Source organism: Strongylocentrotus purpuratus, unplaced genomic scaffold (assembly GCF_000002235.5).
Source record: "Strongylocentrotus purpuratus isolate Spur 01 unplaced genomic scaffold, Spur_5.0 spur5_scaffold_20, whole genome shotgun sequence".
Taxonomy (NCBI): Eukaryota; Metazoa; Echinodermata; class Echinoidea; order Camarodonta; family Strongylocentrotidae; genus Strongylocentrotus; species Strongylocentrotus purpuratus.
In genome coordinates, this window is record NW_022145606.1 from 46,862,529 (window position 1) to 46,877,673 (window position 15,145).

At 37.2% G+C, this 15,145-nt stretch overlaps 1 protein-coding gene across 1 annotated transcript; it reads right to left on the bottom strand.

Annotated features, from left to right (window-relative positions):
- Window positions 1-10,479: 10,479 nt before the first annotated feature.
- LOC115927759 (tripartite motif-containing protein 54-like) lies at window positions 10,480-12,767 on the bottom strand. Its single transcript, XM_030994008.1, has 2 exons — window positions 12,728-12,767; window positions 10,480-12,068 (listed from the first exon to the last, which is right to left on the bottom strand). Exons 1-2 carry the CDS (start codon window positions 12,765-12,767, stop codon window positions 10,480-10,482), a joined length of 1,629 nt encoding a protein of 542 aa, XP_030849868.1.
- Between the last annotated feature and the right edge of the window lie 2,378 nt (window positions 12,768-15,145).

The window sequence follows — 15,145 nt, forward strand, 5'->3', positions numbered from 1 at the left end:
CCCCCCATCTCCTTCTTCCCCCCCCCCCCTTTACTTTTATTTTGCCTCTTCTTTCTTAAACTTTCTCTCCTCTTTCCCTTTCCCTTATTTTCCTTCTCTCTCTCTCTTTCTTTTTTTTTTTGGGGGGGGGGGGGGGGCAAAGCCCGCTCGGCTCCCCTGGATCTGCGTCTGGATCAGCCCCTTGATGGCAACGCTGCCACATCCCCACTGTCCCTCCCTCCTTGAAACATAGACAGGCTACACCATCTATGAACTAATTGGACGAGAATTGTCGGTAATACATACTTGTACCAAGGGAATACTGCGTGGAGGGTGGGCCGAATGGCGCAGCGTGGTCGGACTGATTAAGGAGCCGGGGGCTGGGGACTAGAATGATGGCTCACGAACATATTTGGGGCACGCCTTTTTTCTTTTTCTTTTTTGGTTCAGAAATGTACGTTTTCAATGTTTTCAATAAATATTTTCTACAAATATTCGGGGTCACGTGGCGTCCCCCCTACCCCCCCCCCCCCTTCCCGCATCAGCGCCACAGCCATGGGATGTTTTTAGAAAAAAATATTTAATGAATACAAAATAAAAATAATTACAAAACTGAGAAATATCAGCCCAAAGAGGGAGGGAAAAAAAATCGACCGACCCAATTTTTTGGCTAAAGGAACAATACAACATCTTTATGAATCATAATGACCATTATAAATAGAGACTCTCATTCCGCATTATGAATAGCGACCCTCATGTCCATTTTCCTAAATAAACCCGGGAAACCTCGGTCTTTCGATACACAAAAGAAGATTACTAAATTTGGCACATGGTTTAATGGTGTTGGCACTCGGTTTAATGGTGTTGGTTTGTTTGAGACTAATATAGCCTTTAGATGGATTCATTAATGAGATATATATCTAATCAAATCAGACTTAGTGATGTTATCGAGCATCTTACCAGTATCAAATTTCCAATCCCATTAAATAAACCCGGGAAACCTCGGTCTTTCGATACACAAATTTTTAAAGAAGATTACTAAATTTGGCGCATGGTTTAATGGTGTTGGTACTCGGTTTAATGGTGATGGTTTGTTTGAGACTATATAGCCTTTAGATGGTTTCATTTATGAGACATTATCTCGGATCAAATCATAGACTGACCGATGTTTAATATCAGGCATTTTACTAGTATTAAATTTCCATTTTCCTAAATAAACCCGTGAAACCTCGGTTTGTTGATACACAAAAAAAGATTACTAAATTTGGCACATGGTTTAATGGTGTTGGCACTCGGTTTAATGATGTTGGTTTGTTTGAGACTAATATAGCCTATAGATGGATTCATTAATGAGATATATATCTAATCAAATCAGAATTAGTGATGTTATCGAGCATCTTACCAGTATCAAATTTCCAATTCCTTAAATAAACCCGGGAAACCTCGGTCTTTCGATACACAAAAGAAGATTACTAAATTTGGCACATGGTTTAATGGTGTTGGCACTCGGTTTAATGGTGTTGGTTTGTTTGAGACTAATATAGCCTTTAGATGGATTCATTAATGAGATATATATCTAATCAAATCAGAATTAGTGATGTTATCGAGCATCCTACCAGTATCAAATTTCTAATTCCCTAAATAAACCCGGGAAACCTCGATCTTTCGATATACAAAAGAAGATTACTAAATTTGGCACATGGTTTAATGGTGTTGGCACTCGGTTTAATGGTGTTGGTTTGTTTGAGACTAATATAGCCTATAGATGGATTCATTAATGAGATATATATCTAATCAAATCAGAATTAGTGATGTTATCGAGCATCTTACCAGTATCAAATTTCCAATTCCTTAAATAAACCCGGGAAACCTCGGTCTTTCGATACACAAAAGAAGATTACTAAATTTGGCACATGGTTTAATGGTGTTGGCACTCGGTTTAATGGTGTTGGTTTGTTTGAGACTATATAGCCTTTAGATGGTTTCATTAATGAGATATATCTCGGATCAAATCATATACAGAGTGATGTAATCGAACATTTTACTAGTATTAAATTTCCATTTTCCTAAATAAACCCGGGAAACCTCGGTCTTTCGATACACAAAAGAAGATTACTAAATTTGGCGCATGTTATAATGATGTTGGCACTCGGTTTAATGGGGTAGGAGTTGTTTGAGACTAGAATGCCTTTGCATGGTTTCATTAATGAGTTATCTCGGAACGATGTTATCGAACATTTTACCAGTATTAAATTTTCATTTTCCTAAATAAACCAACACACAGAATGATATACTGAATATGATGCCTGGCTTGATGGCGGTCAAACCACACAGTTTTGAGTATAACACGGGGGGGGGGTCTGCTCTTGATCTGCATTTTAGCTGTCTTAAAAATTTAACAAAATGTGATCACTAATAACTTTTGAAATGTCTGCAGTACATGAAACGTCTATTATTTCAAAAATTATTGTGTACAAAACTTGTAGGAAATCAATTACCATTTCTCAATACGATACCACACATTGTTACTTTACCCAACTATATATTCGTACGAATTGATTGCAATTTACAGTTGAGTTTCTTTTTTTGTTCATTATAATAGTTTGTCATTTGTTTACTATTGTTTAATCATGAAATAAGATAATATCTTTTTAGAAATTTGCAATTTTCTCTGCAAATGTCTATGGTAGCATTATAATGCATTTCGATATACATTGGCTACCATCACCCTTCCAGTGGTGGAGCAAGTGGTGAATGAAAAGTCTATCTGTCACACATATTATGTGACATCGGCACTGAAAGATTTAAGTGAGGATACACACGAAAATAACAACCCTCATATCACGGTATCAATAGGCAATATTATGCCTTACAAACTTCACATCTTTTAGGGCCGGATTAAGGGCTATTTTTTGCCACACGCGACATAGGCCTGCACTCTCAATGACCACTGTTCAAAATGAATATTTATATAGTAGTAGATTTTGGCCCAAGTTTGACATCCTCTTCTTGATGGAAGTTAAAATAACCCGGAAAATAACAAAACAAATAAAACGAGTTCTACCATCTAATCCCAATCCAGACATTGTGTACAATATCTGGCTGTCAACTATCGAAATTTAAGCAACAGGCAAGTATTACAATATTCGGTAGGTAGGTATAGGTAGGCCTAAGTACATTGAACTGCTAGGTGCCCCTGGGTGTACATGTTTTCTTTCTTATTTTTTTTTTACAAATCATCTTTTTGAAAGTTCGTTGGTATGAAGCCGGAAAGAATAAACTATTAATGAAAATAATCACTTAGTTATTACAAAACTAGCTAGATTAGGGGGTGGATGCCGTTCCGAGGACCGTATGTATATTGCTATTTTCAATTCTCTGTTTGTACTTGGCTTCATGGAGTAATTCGTCCTTTAAATAGTGATTCTCTTCATTCCGCAGCATGCAAAGTACATGTAGGTACTTACGGACGTACTCGTGTACTAGTACATTGTGTATTATGACCTTTGATTATGATACACTACGCACGCCGCACGTCTGTGACGTATAGGGACTAATGAATATTCATGACTCCACTAAAGCTCGTGCCAATATATGCTACCAAACAGGAGGAATGAGATGGTGAGGTCTTAGTTTGAAGATTTTTCTTTTTTTTTAACAAGAAGCCCAGGCGTATGAATGATCTTATTCACCTACGGTACTGTGACATGGTATACGAGTGTGTGCCAGTCCGTACGGCATGGTATGACTTATACCCCCTTCACATACACGGATTTTTCTTACGAGTCCTTACGGACCACCAACTCGTAGTCAATCGCAAGCATCCATAAATAACTCGCTGGTATCCGTAAATAACTCGTCACAACTCGCAACAACTCGTAGACACTTTTAAACATCCGTGAAAGGAGAGGCAATATTTTTGACATGTCAAAAATCTTCTTACGATTGTCCACGGATTGGTTTGTCCGTAAATAGCTCGTAACAATCCGTAAATGACTCGTAACAGATTTTTGTAACGATTCGTTACGGTTAGTTTACATTTTGATTACGGATTATTTACGTATTACTGCGAGTAGTTTACGGATGGTTGCGTGTGCTTACGTGTTGTTTACGATTTTATTCGGGTCATTTTACGATGGCTTTACGGATTGATACGGGTTATTATGAGCATTTTAGGTGTAGTTACGAGTACTTTACGAATAGATACGTATACTTTACGTATGCTTACGAACTGTTTACGAATTGGGGAAAGGTATAAAAGCTGCAAATTCGAACACTTCTTTTTCAGTTGTTATTTTTTGGCTAAAAATCGTAAGGACTCGTAAATACTCGTAACTTACTCGTAACTATTCGTATCAACACGTAAATAGGTCGTAACTAACACGTTAGTTGCTCGTAGTTTTCCGTGACAACTCTTAACAAATCGTGGACTGTTGCCATAAATACATCGTAATAACTCGTAATAAACGCAAAAAGCTCGTAATAAATCTTAAACCGGTCGTAAAAGTGACCAAATCGTAAGGATCCGTGAAAGATCCGTGGATTTGTGCCATCCGTAAGGAATCGTAAGAAAAATCCGTGTATGTGAAGGGGGTATCATATGAATCGTAAATAGGATTTTGTGGTTTCCAGGCAAAGTCACTCTGTTCTCTCTCCCTCTCTCTATCTCGCTCTCTCTCTCGATCTCTCTCTCTCTCTCTCTCTTTCTCTCTCTATCTGTCTCTTTGTCTTAAATAACCCAGGGTCCATGAGAAAACCCATGACGTTTGCATGACATAAACTCAAAAGAAGAAGAAAAAACACTAAACAGTTCCATACACAATGTGTTTAATTTATAGCAAGATTACTTGTAGAATCGTCAAATGTCGGTTGATGATTTTCTCGTCATCTTAACACAGAGAGCCTCCTTCTTAGAGAGTAATTGCTAACAGAAGAAATTGTCATCTTGAAAAGAAATGCCAAAGGACGTCAGAATTAGCGGATTGATTGCTTGGTGTGTTTGGAATAGTTCACATATCAACATTTCCTGTGTAAAATACACACGCACCCACCACACATTCTCGTTTTTGCTTTCCGTAAGTTTTAATTTTCATTCGTATTCAATATTAGAACAGTAGAAATAATTCTTAAAATCTAATTCTTTTTCATCATAATAACACAATTTGATTCACTTTATTTATGTACAATTCACAGATTACGATAGACCTTGTTATTGAATGAAATCAGTTATACTATGAAGCAAATTATAACTCCTCCCCTTACTAACCCGGTTGAAAAACGCTGCTATCGAGAGCTAGATGTAAAGTGGATTACCTTAAAGAAGGGAGGTATGAGGGTGCCTCTAAGTGGGGACATCTACAAGAAGGTCATGAATATGCATGTTAATGACGTCGTGTCAGTTTGATGAATATTTATGTTCTTTACCGTGCGCGTACCAACGTACGTGCAGATTGAGGTCATGTATGAAGGTGGCACCTGCAGCAGCACAGTGGCACAGATAAATTAGGGGCAAAATTTGACCGTCTTGCTCTCAGCGTTTTTCAACCGGGGTGCCATGGCACCCTATAGGAACGCAAGGCACCTTTAGAGATGCCGCGAGAGAAATTTGGTTATTTAAACAATATTATGGATAAAAATGTCGTAAAACCAATTATTAGAAAACGCTAAAGTATATAATTTCAAGCTGAAATAGGATGTTCAGTGAAGATATAAAATTGTCTTCTCTATTAAATTCATGTATATTCGATGATGGTGAGGTGCCCGCTGAATTATTTCATATCTTATCTAGTCTGTTAATAGGCCATTTGTGTAATGTAACCAAATTTAATGCATATGTCTTTGTGAAGTGCCTCAATACAAATTATTTCATTCACCTGATAGGAGTAATAGTATTTCAATAGTCAGAATGCAACTGCATATATTAAGTGTTGCTAGGTAGGTCAAGCCATAATGTTTGTCCAACCTGGCAACAACTAATGTATGCAGTTCGGATTCTGTTTATTGAAATACTATTATTCGGTTACATTACGAAAATGGCCTATTACAAAATAATACAAAATTGCCCTAACAAAAAAGTCATTATTCTTGACCTACTCTGCGTTTAGCTTACTTACACAATTAAGGAAAGAATATCCCCCTACACTGTGTACATGGTACTTGATGAGTGCCGAGTGTTGCTAAATAGGTATCAGCTGTGATGAATTTGGGATTTGGGTGATGCCAACCTTTTTATTTCTAATTTCTTAAATGGGTGCCATGACTGAAAACAAATTTAAAAAAACATATCCCATGCTATGCTACTGATGATGAGCATACAAATCCTCTTTCTTTACATTTCATCTTCATCTATCTCTCTCTCTCTCTCTCTCTGTTATCTCTTTGTTAGGATCCATACAGTATCATGCGCTCAGAAACATGGTATCAAAGGGCAATACAACCTTCGTAATACGTTCAGAATCAGATTGGTGAAAGTTTTAATTAAAACGGACCAATTTTTGACATAAGAGATCACTAAAGCTATGCAAATCTCAAATTGGCTATCTGGTCAGTGGCTTGTGACGTTTTCATGAATAGCTCTTCCGTTTGTCGTTTACACAAATTCATTAATTTCTGGGGCTTTTGTCTCCAAACTCGAAAGTCTCTTCTCTCTTAGAGCACTACTCAAAATATATGATGGATATCATAGTATCCTAATCCTCTCGACCCTCCCGAGTCTTAAATTGTATACGTATTATAATTATCATCCGGCGATCCCGGGGGGCGTCCCCCTTCAATTTGTTTAGGTGCAAACAACAAATGTAGAGCAAATACTGACGAGAGGACCCGATATTGCAGCGTTTAGACAAATAAACATGCACAAATCTTCTCGCTCGGTAGCTAGAAAATCTGTATTCCGTTGGTATCACGTAAGTACGGATTACACTATATGTATGCTCAAGCTCCCTACTTACTAAAATTTACCTACTAAATATTTACAACCCTTCGGACTGCATACTAATTACAGTCGAAGTAAAAGTGAAGGGTCAAAAAAGATTAGAGGTTTCGAGGCTAATTGAGCGGCATGCCCTCGTCCAAACGAACTCTAGGTAGGGGTAGTCACTTCCGTCACCTTTGCCCCTCTCGTTTACTATGCTCCCTCGTCCCTCGCATTTCGTCCCCCCCCCCCCCCCCCCCCCTGGTCATGAAAAGAAATCGCCGCCCCTGATTATCATTATCATTATAACTTTTACAAGTATTTTTATCATTATCATTCGTATTATTAATGTTTGTATCATTATTGTTATTATTATCATTATCATCAGCAATATCTTCATAACTAGTATTATGTGTCCTTTGTAGAAAGGTGGTCACTAAAGCAGGTTTGACTGTACTTTCATTATTGTCATTAATTTCATTATTTTTATCATGCATGATCATGATCATCATTATTTATAAATAATATTATTATAATCATATACGTCCTATGGACCCTATCATAATGCAATCCTTAAGGTTATGCATGGCTCAGAGAGCTTCGTTGGTGAGAAAAGTCTTGAATCAATTTAAAGTCTATGGCATGTTGCCCAAGAGGGCGACATATAATGATGGTTTTGAATGCCTTTAAATCACACCCAACTTCCTATTAAACTATTAAACATGATTAAGTTATACTAGTGAAGGGGAAATAACCGAGTCCTTCGCAAATCTTGGCTTGAAAATTAAATATTCTTTTGTCGACAACAAAGCAAAAGCAAGCTAATTGAACTTAAAGGCCCTCAGTATTTGACGAAAACTCGGAAACGAGTTTGATGCAATGAATGCTGAAGACAGTAATAACGTCGTTCGCTGGAGTAAGGGCAGCCTTCACTCATACTAATGTCGATGGAACATCTTTATCATGGCAAAAGTAGTCTTCTAGTTTTTTCGATTTATTTCTTCTTGATTGCTGACCTTTACGCTTGCCATTATAACCGCTGACATATCATACGAATATCATGTACACAAGCATCCATATACCTCCTGCATGTATTCTCTAAAATCAATACTTTTGATGACTCTGTCCATCACCTCTTTTGGAACTGTTTTTCTTCACACAAATGACACTGGACAAAGATCTCATTTCTGGAAATATCAGTCATCAAATTCAAACTTCAAGTTTATTCCTTCTATTCCCTTTGAGAAATATAATTCAATTGAACATTAATTATGTAACATAATTTGACTAGAACATGATAACTGACATAATTTCATCATAATAATATTCATGCTTTTATAGCGCAATAATGCAGAGATGTCTCTATGCTCTTACAAAGATAAAAAGAGAGTTAATTAATCTACTATGGAAGAATCATTAACCTAGTAAGGAAGGGGAATATTAACTTTAAAGCATATTAGAATAACATGATAAAATACATGTAGTAGAAATTAAAGTATATAAACACTGATATCCTTTCCAATTCAACATACATGTATAACTAGGAATTCTTAAAAACTTTAAAGGATCTCGTACATAAATTTTATGCATATGCGACAAATCATAGCTTAAATAGTTTATTCATGAACACCAAAATAATAAGTATAACATCATGACGCACATAGAGCAAATCAATATGACATGAAATAGTAAATCTTTTAATGAATCAATTGAATTTAAATTGAACTTTAAATTCACAACGTTTAGCTATAGACCAACATAACATTCTTCTCCCCTCCCCTTTATATCAGGGGTTCCTTGCTACCAGTATAGTGTAACGATGTAAAATATGATCTATAGTTTCAAACTAAATCATCGGTATCTATACTTGGTATTTCACTGTCATATTTACTCTGTTTACCTTGCAACGCACATAGTACAGGCATTTCTAAATATTTGTGTAACGATATAAATATATATACATGATATATGCCCAATAAAAAAGCTAATCATTAATCCGCGTGTATTAGGATTCGAATGTAAACCATGAACAAATGAAATTGCACTCTTAAATCTTTTACCTTTTCTCAAAAGATCCCTCATCTAATTCTCTCTCTTCTCTCTGTCGAGTTCCCAAGGTTGTTCCTTTTAATTTCTCATTTTCTGTCTTTATAATTGGAAAGATTTGTTTATGTTTATTATAAATTTGAGGTGCGATATATTACAGAATTCCTATTCCTTTCTAATCTTAATTTGTAATCCTTGTCAAATTTTGTGAATATACTTTTTTTTAAATATAATTTTGAACAATAACAATATATAAATGTTAAATGCATCAGTCTTTGGACTGATTTACAGAGCATTTTCTTTCAATAAACCTAGCCGAATGAATGACTGAATGAATAAATGAATTATAAATGCATGATAAGCAAAGAGAGATAGAGGAAGGTACGAGAATCAGGGAATGTCCAGAGTAAGGCCCTTAAGTTTAAAGTTTTTTTATGCACAGATAAAATTATATTAAACAATTATGGATAATTACAAAAAAATAAATGATGTCCTTTATTATGAAAATGTCCTTGGAACAAACAACGGAAGAAACAAACATAGAATTATGACTTCACCATGATTATCAAGACATGTTTTAAGTAAGCAAACTTGGACAAACTATAATACCTTGCATATTTTAAAACAGACTTGTTCGGATACATTGTAATAATCATTTTTAGAACATTAATTTAGAGAATCTTAGAGAATCTTTTCAGTATCACAAATAGCATTGGAAAGAGACAACTGCTCATCCCCCGTAATAGCGTGAATGCATAACTGTGTATTACAATTGCAATGCATGCTTGCAGTCGATTAAAAGGTGTGCTACCCCCTCCCCTCGTCTTTGATTTTGATTATCTACCTACATCTGGCTATACAATAAGCGCCATTTGCAATAATGAGCGCAACGCTTTGATACTTCATAAGCGTAAACGTTACATAGTCTACTGTTGACGGCATGAAATCGGTCAACATTATGATAAAATTGTTATAGAGCGGAGTCTATAGACCGATTATTTGATTTATATAAATCACATATCGGCACAAGCTTGGAAAACAGGGGCACTGAAAGCACTGCATCCGGGAGTTTTAAAGTTCCGACATTCGATGAACCATCATCTTATAATTATTAGGGTAAAGAGGTGCCCCACACATAGCCTATATCCTCATTATTGGGCAGCGATCGCGAAATCCTCAAATATCCTCCTATTCAGACAACGAGGTGCCTGAATATATATTTGTATCTGATGTATGTTGGTGGCTATTTTGAGGTGTAACCGTGTGACAGTGCATTGAGATCAGGCAAGAGTGCATTTATTTCATTTGGCCGAATAAGAATCTAAATAGTTGGGTTTTGTAAGTTTGATCAACTCCACGTTTCATCTGCAAAACTGAAATTTACTCCCATGTCTCATGGAAGAAGTAAAGCCTATCATCAGAGCAGAAAGCAATCTCTCCCGTCTTGAATGCTTGCAAAAAGCCAGAATATGAATTCGATATCTTGAAATCAGTAAGAATGTTTTTGATGTATTTGAGCTCTTTTGTGTACTGGTCGATGCTCAGCAGATCCTGATCGCGCTTAACCCATGCAATGATAACTGAATCATCCTGACACACAGCAGGGTAAGGGATATAACCATCTTCTTTGCGGATGCTATGAATGATAGCACCAGACACATCGCATGACACTGATAGCTGAGACTACATGTACTCTCAACGACAATTGCTTGACTGGATGTCATCGCAAATATCCGGCGTGGTACAAATCCCTTACACGTTATCTCTCGTAATGCCTTCCCCCCTTCTGGCTTAAATACCTGTATTTTCTGGCATTCATTGTAACCTATGAAGATCAGCCCATCCTTGCCCACAGTGAGACCGCCATATATACCTTTAGTAATATCTATTGTCTCAAACGTTACATCAAGCTTTTCACAAAGCTCTGTGTACAAGGAAATTATGTTATCAGTGTCGCGTATGACGTATCCACCATCAGGCATGACATGTAAGGCATGAACTTTAACAGATTTCAGAACGGTATCTTGTATGATGCCCTCAGAAGAATATATAACTATTCCTCCCTCGTCACAACCAACAGCCATCTCATTGTTTGGTGATATTACCATCCCGCTCATGCTTTTCCCATCAGGCAGGGGAGCTTCCGTGCGCAGAACCCATTTAGACTCCTTTTGTCTTAGGTGGCCCAACTGGAGTTCATCCGATCCCTGACTCCTGAAGCCAATTATTTCACCTTCCTCAGCAGTTCTTCTGGGCAGCTCCTCATCTGGCCCAACCTTGTTTAGAAGCTCTTCCAGCTGTTGACACATCGCTTTATGTGCGGTCAGAGCCTCTGTCTGGAGAGGAAAATTAAGACCATCCTTTACCAAGTCTAGAACCTTCTTAATCTCGTCTATCTGCTTACGAATCGACTTCTCTACGTCTCCCAATAAAGTCTTAAGTTTCCCTAGCTTGTGCTCAATTTCATTTTTCAACACTGTCTTTCTTTCCTTCAATTTCTCAACTAATTCCTCAAAAGTCGCATCTATTTCATCATTGAGTCGTTCCTGTATGCTATGCACCCTTTTACGCTGGTCTTCAACGAGAGTAACATACATGTCAACGTTGCGTATCTTTGCATCTGCTTTAGATGCAAGTTTCTCGACGTGATTCTTTTGATCAGTTTCATGTTCGCCTGCTTCAAGGATAGTGTGAGCATCCTTTGCATGCTCTGATATGCCACACTTGCAGCAGACATGCTTCATACAGTTGAGACAAAAACATTCTTCATCGTAGTTCGGATGTTTTCGACATTTGTTCCATTTTCTTTGAAATGATTCGTTTTCTTGATTTCTGTTGGAACCGACCTGGCCCTGGGCCTCCACATCTTCAACAAGTGATCTGACTGTTATGTTTGATTGCAGTCTACCCACGTCTCCACCAGGAACCGAAGTCTCCTCCCTGCACGTAGGACACAACAGCTTTCCTCGAGACTCCAGGAGAGTCTCAAGACATCCCTTGCAGAAGGTATGGGAGCAGGTCAGGATCTTGGGTTCCTTGAAGAAGCTCAGGCAGACAGGACACTCGAGGTTCTTATGGAAAGCCTCATGCTTCAAGGAAGTAACCATCATTGACAACTCAAGCACACGACCTGAGGAAGAAAACAAATCGGTGAATTAATTGGCCAACTCAATCAAAAGTGTGAAATATTGTGTAAATACTTAGCTGGCTATTAGTGCACTGAAAATGTTAAACATAATGCATTCAATGATTAATAGGGTCTACCTGGTACACCATTATGAAATTACTTTACGCTTCTTCTTGAGCACTTACGTTACGAAGTAGCTCTAACGACGACTATGCTTTCAGTAAGAAGCGAATGAAAATGTTTCATTCAGCAATGCAGTTGTATGAGTATGTATTTTTTTTTTTTTTTTTTTGGGGGGGGGGTGGAAATTCCCACTGACATTCATAACAGGAAGTATTATGTTGAACCTTTGCACTTGTGATCCTTCCGCTTAACATAAACGTTCACCCACGCACATCGCACCAATCCCTTTCGCCATTACAAGTTAAATGCGTATGATTTGTATTTCCCTAAGGGGTAGGATTTCTCACTCATGAAAATTTCATGGATCTCACAACCCAGATAAATGCCTCTAATAAAATCTGACAGATGCCCCTTTTCCTTTGTAATAGGTGCCCATTTTCTTTCTCTTAAGTGCCCCTTTTCAGATACGAGAAGTGCAGCCTTACCATCTCCGATAAGTGCCCATTCACCTCTCATAAATGCACCTTATCAAATCTCACCTTTCATTTTGACAAGTGCCTGTTTTCCTTTGTATGCCATCTTTTCATTATTACAGTTCCCCCTGTTCATCTCTGCTAATTGCCCCTATTCCAATTTGAGAGATGACCCTTTTATATTGACCCATGTCTCCTTATCCCTTTTAATAAGTGCCAATCAAAACAGTGTGATCAGATGAAAATAAATATAATCCGGAAAATCAAAATTATAGTTTTAAAAGAGATTACCATGATAGGCCTATATTACAAAACTTATTTCGTTTAAAGGTAGATGATTATATAACTCGAAGAAATATCCCGATGGTAGACTTCAAGAAAGAATCTGTGCAAGTCAAACGCGTTGACCAACTCAGAGGGCACTGTGTACTTATTGGTCACTACAGGGATTAAGGTAGCCGTTGCTCCTAAAGAGAGTCCAAAAATCACTCCCATTTCAGTAAAGGCTCCCCCTGGGTAAGAGTAATGACCAGTGGCGTAATTATGGGGGGGGGGGGTGCAAGGAGGAAGGAAAGGCACTTCACACAAAAAGGTGAGACCGAGGGGGAAATTAAGGGCAAGGAAAATGTACGCGAGATGATATAAGGAGATACTATGCTCGAGAATGCCCTTTATATATTATATGTATGTGAATACACCTCTTACAACAGATTATGTTAAAGCAAAGTCAAGATTTGATTTCATATTAAGTATTAAATCTGTAAACAGAAAATGACTCTCAATGTTTATGGTTTGTGATTATCATCCCTGTTACAGTGGCTACATAATCTCGTTATCTTGATCATATTTATAAAACAAGGTCAAACATAAAACAATCCGTTATTATTTTGTATCTAAGTATTTAATGTTTAATAGGATTAGTATAATACGCTTACAGAAGGAAAGGTTTTCTCCATCATAATACGGTACTCTGAGATTTAATTTATGAACAAAATATGTGCCAAAACTGTTTACTATCGTATCGATTTCCTTGATTCTCTATTTATAATCTCATTGATTATTGTATAATACACTGTTGGTCATAATGGTGGAATATTTATTTTTACCCCAGTTTAGGGAAGGATTTGTAAAAATTATTTATTTCTAATAGATCTAGATAATGGCATACATTCTCAGATTTTATTGAATACTAATTTGCGAGTGTTTGTTTTGCGTGACTGCTTATTCATATGTGTGCTACTATGCTAATCAGCTAAGGGACCTACGTCCTTAAGTCATAATTGACAGTAATGTGGATTAATGCCTCACAAAAGGGCACTAGTATATAGCTAATCGACACGATTTTTATCCTGGGGCCTCACAGTAACGAGGCCATTGCTTAGCCCCTGAATCATGACTGTACGCAGTGTTTGCTAGGGTACGCGGCCCCTTCCACAAATCCCCCAAAACGAAAAAAATGCAATAATCAATAATCTTCTGCAGGGTCATGCATTATGGTTCAAGGCATGGCCACACAGAAGAATTTTTCCTGTTGGGGGCCGGGGGAAAATGCAATGAATTTTTGAAAATTTATTGCATTTTCTTCGTTTTGGGGGATTTGTGGAAGGGGCCGCGTACCTTAGCAAACACTGCGTACAGTCATGATTCAGGGGCTAAGCAATGGCCTCGTAATACTGTGAGGCCCCAGGATAAAAATCGTGTCGATCAGCTATATTAGTGCCCTTTTGTGAGGCATTAATCCTCATTACTGTCAATTATGATTTAAGGACGTAGGTTCCCTAGCTGATTAGCATAGTAGCACACATATGATTTAGCAGTCACGCAAAACAAACACTCGCAAATTAATATTCAATAGAATCTGAGAATGTAGCCATTATCTAGATCTATTAGAACTAAATAATTTTTAAAAATCCTTCCCTAAACTGGGGTAAAAATAATTATTCCACCATTATGACCAACAGTGTATGAATGATTATTCTCACTCAAGTCGTAAAAGACCACTCCGTGAAAATGTTTGTGTCCTGGACTGAGTGAATTTTATTCTTTAAAAAAAAGAGAGTTGAGAATTGATAGTAGTTTCAAGCTCTTTGCTTATTCACTCTCAACAAAGTTAAAGCAACAATGATTGTGGTGATGATAATCGTAATAGTGATATATATAGTCATAACTTCTGGATTGATGAAGAAACAGCTCTAAAACAGTGTTAATTAATAATTATTATTTTTAATTGATAGTCGGTTTGGGGCATGCAATTACTTGAGACCTATGAGGGTTATTGTGTTAGCAATTCTGCCGATATTGAATTGTTGGGGTTTGCCTGGTAAACGAGTGCGTTGGGTATTGTATTGACTGCAAAAGTTCCAAGGTTGTAATCACAGACACTGAATATAACTATTTATTTCACAGCGTATGACATATTCTAAATCAAGATTGACGGAAGTATGTGTAGCTCTACACATGCTCTAGTTCTGTTGGAGGGGCGCC

Bases quoted from the DNA above. Each gene is read 5' to 3' on its own strand.
- LOC115927759 (XM_030994008.1), bottom strand. From the start codon at position 12,767: ATGGCATACAAAGGAAAACAGGCACTTGTCAAAATGAAAG. The intron at 12,069-12,727 runs GTGAGATTTGAT...TTTCTTCCTCAG, and splicing joins GGCACTTGTCAAAATGAAAG to GTCGTGTGCTTGAGTTGTCA.